We start from the raw sequence: 7,556 nt of genomic DNA, 5'->3' as shown, positions 1-7,556 counted from the left end.
CTGCTGTAAAACATTCAGCCAAGAAGTGGGGTAAAAAGTGGAGCCAAGGGACTGCTGGTCAACCATGCTCTGCCCATGGTCAAGTTAATTTCAACCTAGAGGTGATGAGCTCCACTTGCAAGAAGAAGTCAAGAGTCCCTGGGCCTAATTCAGCTCCCTGGGAAGCACATGCCTCCAGCTTTGCCTAGATTGTGCCTCCTGCAGTCAAACAGAGAAAATGGGCCAGGCCCTAAAGAGCTGGGCACCTTGGAGGAAGGCCAAAGGAGTAAGAGGCAATCTTGGTCCACCCTGCATATCTGCCCTTGCCCCCACAATTCTCACCAAGGAACCCAGCCCACCTCCATCTGGTGATGGAGAAGGCAGGAGGAGGGTCAAAGGCAGAGCCTTGCACGAAGTGCCACTACTACACTGACACCTGTAGGACCTGTCCAAGAAATGACTGCAGAGAGAAAGATGCCCTGGGCTCTGGGCGCTGAGCCTAAAGAATGGGGAAGTGCTTCTCCCCCAGGTCCCACCTACCAGGGCTCTCACCCCATCAGTGGCTGGTTCAGGGGGAGATCTGCAGCCTAAGGGTCTCCTTGTGGCCTGAGAAGCAGGTTAGGGCCACCTCAGTTGTGACCTGTTTACTCAAGACGCTGAGGTCCCTGGGCCAGTTAACAATTGTTGGATAAAATCCCTGGACAAACTTCACTGAAGCTTGAGGACTTAAGGAGGGGACCAATCTTGGGAGCCTAGGGGGTAAAGTCTTTGCTTGGCGAGAGGGGAGCTCTGCCGCTATGGTTTCCTAGCACGGTGTAGGAGACTCTAGGCTTCCCGGGCTCTCAGCCCAGGGTCTTGAAACAGCAGTCACCTGGTCTCCCAGGCCTATGCCTGAAGCCCTGGGAAGTCAGAAAGCAGGCCCCACGCTGCCCGCCGGGGGCAAAGTTACCCTAAAGGAGGGCAGAGACTGGCAAGGCCTACCCCATGGCTGCCAAAGAACCCTATCTTCGGAGGTGGAAAACAAAGGGGGAGGTGGAAAAGGTAATGGGCCTGGCTGCGCTCTTGGGGTCTCCAGCCCCGCTCACCACGGCCTAGAGCCAACAGAAACGTTTCGTCTGATTAGAAGCCATCATTTCTATCCCAATCCCGGAAAATTGACTGCGGTGCAGAGGAAGGCCTGAGAGGCAGCCTTAGGGGAGAGTGTCCAAGCTAATTAGAAGACAGCATCCGGGGGCCCATTAGAGCTCGCAGGCTGCTGTCACTCAACCGGCCCGAGTTCCTGGGAGAAGAGACTGGGGAAGGAGGGGCCGGCGGCCCCTCGAGGACACCGCTGGGAGCCGCGGGAACCGGGAACCGGCCCTTGGCTCGGCCCCCGCCCTAGCGCTGGCTCGCAGGCGCCGGCTCAGAGCGATCCTGCTCGGCGAACCTTCACTCATCCTAGGTTGTTCTCGCCAGCGGCTGGGGACTTCGAAGCGGCCCAAACAGGAGTTGACTCTCAGCGAAACAAGACATTTGGGGCCCCAAGGTGGGCACCAGCCCCGCGGGACTTGCAGGCCAGATGCGTTTCTTTTGTGCGGCCGAGGGAGAAGTCGGTGTGTCACCGGGGAAGGAGGGAGAGGCGCGGTGAGGCCGCGGGGGGGGGGGGGTGAGGCGGCGGGAAGGTGGCTGCGGAGGGGGAGGGCGCGGGCGAGGCTGGGAGGGAGGGAGAGAGAGAGAGAGGGAGGGAGGGCGGCGGAGAGGGCGCGGCGCGGGCGGCTCGGGGCTGGATTCCTCCCGCGCTCGCTCGCTCGCTCGCTCGCTCGCGCCCTCCCTCCTTCTCTCCCAGCCCCCTCCCACCGAGGCCCACCCCACCCACCACCCCTGGCGCAGGGACTGCTGGAACCTGGCGGCGCGCGCTGTCGTTTTCAGACAGACTCTGCAGGCTCCGTCCCGAGCCTTAGAAACCGGCCTCGAATACGGAGCGGGGCCCCGGCCGGGCGGGCGGCTGAGGCCGGAGCAGCGGGAGCGCGTGGCGAAGCACGGAGCCCCACGCACGGCCCCGCAGCCCCGGGCAGTCGATGGAGCGCGGGCGGCGTCGCTGTGGGCGCGGGCAGCCCTGGGGGGCAGCCGCTTAGACGCCGCGCTCTTGTCCCCAACAGGTCGCAGCCGGGGCGGCCGGGTGCGCCCAGCCCCGGCCCCAGGAGCGCCCGCTGCGGTCCCCACCTCCATGGACGCCTTCAAGGGAGGCATGAGCCTAGAGAGGCTGCCCGAGGGGCTGCGGCCACCTCCACCGCCGCCGCACGACATGGGGCCCAGCTTCCACCTGGCCCGCGCCGCCGACCCCCGGGAGCCGCTGGAGAACTCCGCCAGCGAGTCGTCCGACACGGATCTGCCAGGTAAGCGCGGCTCCCCGCGGCGTGCACCCAGCCTCGGCGCGCACCCAGCGACTTGGCGCTCAGCCGGGTCCCGTCTGCGCCTCGGCTTTCAGGAGCTTTCCTTTTCACCCCCGATCTCGACCTGACGGTGAACGCGGAAATTTACACACACGCTCGCACGCACACGCGAAGCCACTTCCAAGCAGTCCCCAAACGCCAAGCCCAGAGTGGGACTGACAGCCCGGGTGGAACAGGAGCAAATAGCACGCGCGAGGAAAAATTAAAAAAAAAAAAGTGGAGTTTTCCCTAACTGGTCGCTGAGAAGCCGCAGGGGCGCAGGGCATGCAACAGACGAAGAAGGGAACCGAGGAGAAGGCGAGACAAAGTACCCAGAGAGACGCAGGAGGGCGGACACCTTGACAGACCGGGAGGTGCAGCTGGAGGAGAGGGTCCTAGAGGAGGGTTGGACGCACAGACCAGACCAGAAGAGAGGGGTCAGTACAACGGAGCTCCCGGGGACAGCGAGAGCGAGCCGGCCAGGAGGCGCGGCCTGACTCCCGGCAGGGCCAGAGGAACCCTGCTGGAGGGATCCCGGCCCACGTGGACGCCACAGCTCCGAGACACCAGGGGTCCAGCCAGGGCGGGTTCTAGACTGACTTTACAAACTCCGCGTTGCCTTTTTCTTTTTCTTCATCATTTTTTTTTTTAACCCAAGAGCTTGAGCTGGGCCCTCGGTTGGGCGGCTGAGGCTGTGGCGGTTTCCAGGCCCATCTGGTCTCGGAGCGGCAGCGGTTCTCAGGGTCTCAACCCCGAGTGGCCGCGTAGTTCTCGGCTGCCCGCTGTCCCAGACCCTGGGCGTCTCTTCTACATTGATTTAATCTGTTTGTTTCTGTTTTGCATCTCTAAGTGACTTTCCCCAGCAGGTCTGTTTGCTTGGTTAGAAGACAAAGCTTTGACTGTACTTTTGTTTTCAAAAGTTTTAAATGTGGTGTTTGTTCAGGGGAAGAAAAAAAACTATAGTTATAGATTGGCTTTTAAATCAAATCAGCGAGGGGAAATTAACAATTTTAACCGAATGCGTCTTTGAAACAATTCACTAGCGCATTTCTCTGAAATTTAAAACATCTACATGCTGCACGATTCTTGGAGAAATTTTTAAAAGTCAATCCAAAATGGCGCATTTCTCTGAGATTTTTCTCAAAATCCATTTGTAGCAGTTTTATTTCGTGAATTTAAATTGTCTAGCAACAATGTATTTCTCTAGGGTTCTAAAATCTCTACCTAGGTGTTACTGTGAAGAGTCTAAAATTTATCTTCAATAATACATGGATTTTTTGTTTTAGAGAAATACCTATCTGACTGAAGTTTATACACATTTGGCTGTGTATTTAGTTTAGGGGTGTGTTTGCACGAACGGTTTTGACTCCTTGATTTACATTGCGCTGGTTCTGTCTGCCTAGCTTTGAGGATTTGTGGACCTTTCTGTTTTTAGGTAGAGCGCTCTGAACTTTTTTGGGCTTCTGTTTTGCTTTTAAATTCCTTTTCTTTATATTTGAATGTTATTGACTGTGTGCATCTCCTGTAGCTTTAAAGAGACAGACAGGCCCGGGTCATTTAGACCCAAATCTGTCTATCTAGGCTGCAATTGGTGGGTTTTCTAGACCTTGAGACCCGAGGTCGTTGTGGCTCTGACGTAGCCCTGACAAGAAAACGTTTCAGGCTACCACCGGGTTCTTACCCCACAAATCTGCTAGCTTCAGCTGGAAAGTTCTGGTATTAGTTCAGAAAAAACAGGGGTGCTCCGGTCAGATTTAGACCCGCCTGAGTTTCCATACACAGAGCTCCTTTGCTGGTGACCGGAGCTGCAGGGCCGCAGCGAGTACGGGATACAGGAGAAGGCCCGGCCAAGCCGGGAACCCAGGCCCGGTTAGGGCGTCTGGGCTCTTCTCGGTGGCAACGCCAGCCCTAGAGGTGCCTACTGAGGACCGGCACCCGGCCGGCTCTTTTCCAGTGGGGAACCGTTCCCAAGGCCCTTGACCGGGGAGGTGGGAAGCAGCCACCTCTCCGCAGGCGCTTCGGCGGAGCCGGGACCGGGTGCAGTAGTGTTAGCCCGAGGTGACTCGCGCCCTTCCTACCTGCTGCAGACAAGGAGCGCGGCGGGGAAGCCAAGGGGCCCGAGGACGGCGGCGCGGGCAGCGCAGGCTGCGGCGGAGCAGAGGACCCAGCCAAGAAGAAGAAACAGCGGCGGCAACGCACTCACTTCACAAGCCAGCAGCTGCAAGAGCTGGAGGCCACGTTCCAAAGGAACCGCTACCCCGACATGAGCATGAGAGAGGAGATCGCGGTGTGGACCAACCTCACTGAGCCGAGAGTGCGGGTGAGCGTGGGGCGCGTGCCGGGCTACCCTCCCTCTGGCCACCGCTGGCGCGGCCCTCAGTAGCTCAGATTTAACTCTGACCTCGCAGGCCTCCCTCCCCCTCTCTCATCGGAGACCCCACTTTAGGCCCCTGCCACCCATGTCAACTACTTTCCGAGCCCTTTTACCTGACCCACAGGAGCTACCGCAGCCCCCGTCAGAAGACCCGGTTCCCTACCCCAGGGAACTCTGTCAGGTCCAGGAGTTACTCAAGGTCTGAGATTGGGCAGAGGAGTCTCTGCCGCTGAGAACCTCGGGAGCTTTGAGCCTTCACCCCCAGGAAAACGAAAGGGAAAGGCAGGGCGCGCTTGACTGCCCCAGGAAGGCCTGAAAGATGTACGGGGGGTGCGGTGGGGGGGTCTGGAGCCTCTTGGAGCTGTGGTCTCATTCTGAGTATACCTTCTCCAGACTGTTTTTGGGATATTTTCCGAGCTTTTCTGGCCAATCAGCCAGGCACTAGCTGGACCTTTGCCTAAAGCTCTTCTCCACTGGGGGTCTGGGGTCGTGAGGAGCGGGGACTCCGGTAGCTAGTGGCCCTCCCGCTCCTTTTCGTTTGCAAGGTCCCTGACCCAAGAGCACACTGTATTCTGGCGCCTCTCCCACAGTTCCCAGCAAAAGCTATACTTTCTTAAAAGAGGGGTAAGAATATCGTTTTTTCTCGAGGTGGCAAATACTTAATCAGACCCTGAAAGCCCTTCTCGAGCCAGTCCAAAGTGCCACAGAACCCACAGAACCCCTGCCATAAGTCCTGCTTTCAGCCCGTCCCAGTGAGACTGGTCTGACCCAGTGGGACCCTGGATGCAGACCGGGCACCCTATAATTCGGAGCTCACTAATCCTGCCCAGGTTTATGGCAGTAGAGGTGGGGTGGGGCTGGGTACATGGAATCAGGGCCTGTGAAAAGCTGGGGTACAGGGGTTCTGGGCTGGAGAACAAGCTAGGTCAGGGGGCCAATGGTGGGTAGATAGGTGAGATTGGGAAGGACTTGGTTGGGGAGAATTTCTTAGGAGAAATTTCTTAAGAGAAAATGGAGGCGGAGATTAGAGAGAAACTAGTAAACTTACGGAAATTAAATATTTGCAGAGAAACGTATTTGGAATATATTTAGGCAGCAGGAAAGAAATTAAATGTTTAAGGGAGAGGCAAAGAGGTTGAGCATTTAGAAAAAGAAAGGATCAATTATTTAAGAGAAGCAGCAGAGGCCAGATATCTGGAAAAAGGGGGATAAACTAAATATTTAGAAAAAATAAAAATGAGGACAAAAAATAAAGAAAAACAGACTGAAGTTTAGATAATAAAGAAGTGAACAAAATTTTACATTTCGGGAAGGAAGAGAATTATTAAATATTGTGACTACAAATGAAAACAAACTATTTAAACAATGAAACTCGTCTGAAAAATCGGAGCCCATTATTTTCGGGGAAGGAAAATGTTTTTGTGTGTTTGAGGGAGAAGGAAAAGATTAAATTATCTCGAAGAGAGCCGGTGCCCACTTGGAGGAAATGGTAGAAGGAGGACAAGGAGAGAGAGAGAGAGAGAGAGAGAGAGAGAGAGAGAGAGAGAGAGAGAGAGAGAGAGAGAGAGAGAGAGAGAGAGAGAGAGAGAGAGAGAGAGGGAGGAAAAACGAATATTTGTTCGAACAAAAGAGAATCCGAGTTGGGAAAAGAAAATCAATTTAACTTGGGGGGAATGATTTTTTTAAAGCGGGAAAATGGGAGGAGGGCTCGTATTTTCTGGAGACAGGAAAGAAACCATTACAAAAACCTCAGCAGCGGCGGAAGAAAAGAAGGGATGTTGGGAGAGGGGGCAGCAAAGGCTCAGGTGGGGGTGAGGTCCCTTTCAGGTCACCGCGGCCCTGACGGTTTTTACCCCCCCGCTCGCTTCCCCAGGTCTGGTTCAAGAACCGACGAGCCAAGTGGCGCAAGCGGGAGCGGAACCAGCAGTTGGACCTGTGCAAGGGCGGCTACGTGCCGCAGTTCAGCGGCTTGGTGCAGCCCTACGAGGACGTGTACGCCGCCGGCTACTCCTACAACAACTGGGCCGCCAAGAGCTTGGCACCGGCACCGCTGTCAACCAAGAGCTTCACCTTCTTCAACTCCATGAGCCCGCTGTCCTCTCAGTCCATGTTCTCGGCCCCCAGCTCCATCTCTTCCATGACCATGCCGTCCAGCATGGGCCCGGGCGCTGTGCCCGGCATGCCCAACTCGGGCCTCAACAACATCAACAACCTCACCGGCTCCTCGCTCAACTCGGCCATGTCGCCGGGCGCCTGCCCCTACGGCACCCCCGCCTCGCCCTACAGCGTCTACCGGGACACGTGCAACTCAAGCCTCGCAAGCCTGCGGCTCAAGTCCAAGCAGCACTCGTCGTTTGGCTACGGTGGCCTGCAGGGCCCGGCGTCGGGTCTCAACGCTTGCCAGTACAACAGCTGACCGCCCCGCCGGGTCCCTGGGGCCGCCGGCCGGCAAGGCGCAGGGGAGCGCGCGGAGCACCGCGGGGCGCTCGCAGCACCGCGGACCTCGCCTCGGCGCAGCCCCTTCCTCCCCCACCCCGCCTCCAGGTTGGTTTTGTGTTTGCTTTTCCGGACCCCACTCTGCCCCCAAAGAATAAAAAGGAAAGAAAGAAAGCCAAGGGAGGGGGAAGAAAGCACAAAGACGTCGGAGAAAAATGCTGGGCGGGGGGGTGAGTTGCAATTTCCCTGGAGATGGCGCAGGTGGTGTGTTCGGCCCCACGGGTCCCAGCTGTCCACTCCACCGAGGGAACGAGGCGGGGGAAGCCAGCGTGGAGGCCGCAGGGAGAAGACACCCT

General features: G+C 57.1%; 1 protein-coding gene across 1 annotated transcript; it reads left to right on the top strand.

The window, feature by feature from the left end:
- The first annotated feature begins 2,185 nt into the window (after nucleotides 1-2,185).
- On the top strand, nucleotides 2,186-7,180 carry Pitx1 (paired like homeodomain 1). Its single transcript, XM_038335024.1, has 3 exons — nucleotides 2,186-2,354; nucleotides 4,478-4,710; nucleotides 6,638-7,180. The coding sequence occupies exons 1-3, from the start codon at nucleotides 2,186-2,188 to the stop codon at nucleotides 7,178-7,180; spliced, it is 945 nt and encodes a 314-aa protein (XP_038190952.1).
- The last annotated feature ends 376 nt before the right edge of the window (nucleotides 7,181-7,556 follow it).

The sequence above is a fragment of the Arvicola amphibius genome, chromosome 6 (assembly GCF_903992535.2).
Source record: "Arvicola amphibius chromosome 6, mArvAmp1.2, whole genome shotgun sequence".
NCBI lineage: Eukaryota > Metazoa > Chordata > Mammalia > Rodentia > Cricetidae > Arvicola > Arvicola amphibius.
The sequence above is the reverse complement of the archived record's forward strand: the minus strand, read 5'-3'. Positions and strand labels throughout refer to the sequence as shown.

What these genes read in the sequence shown, in the direction of transcription:
- Pitx1 (XM_038335024.1), top strand. Translation starts at nt 2,186, where the DNA reads ATGGACGCCTTCAAGGGAGGCATGAGCCTAGAGAGGCTGCCCGAGGGG. An exon ending in GTCCGACACGGATCTGCCAG is followed by an intron (nt 2,355 to 4,477) that starts GTAAGCGCGGCT and finishes TACCTGCTGCAG; the next exon opens with ACAAGGAGCGCGGCGGGGAA. An exon ending in TCACTGAGCCGAGAGTGCGG is followed by an intron (nt 4,711 to 6,637) that starts GTGAGCGTGGGG and finishes TCGCTTCCCCAG; the next exon opens with GTCTGGTTCAAGAACCGACG.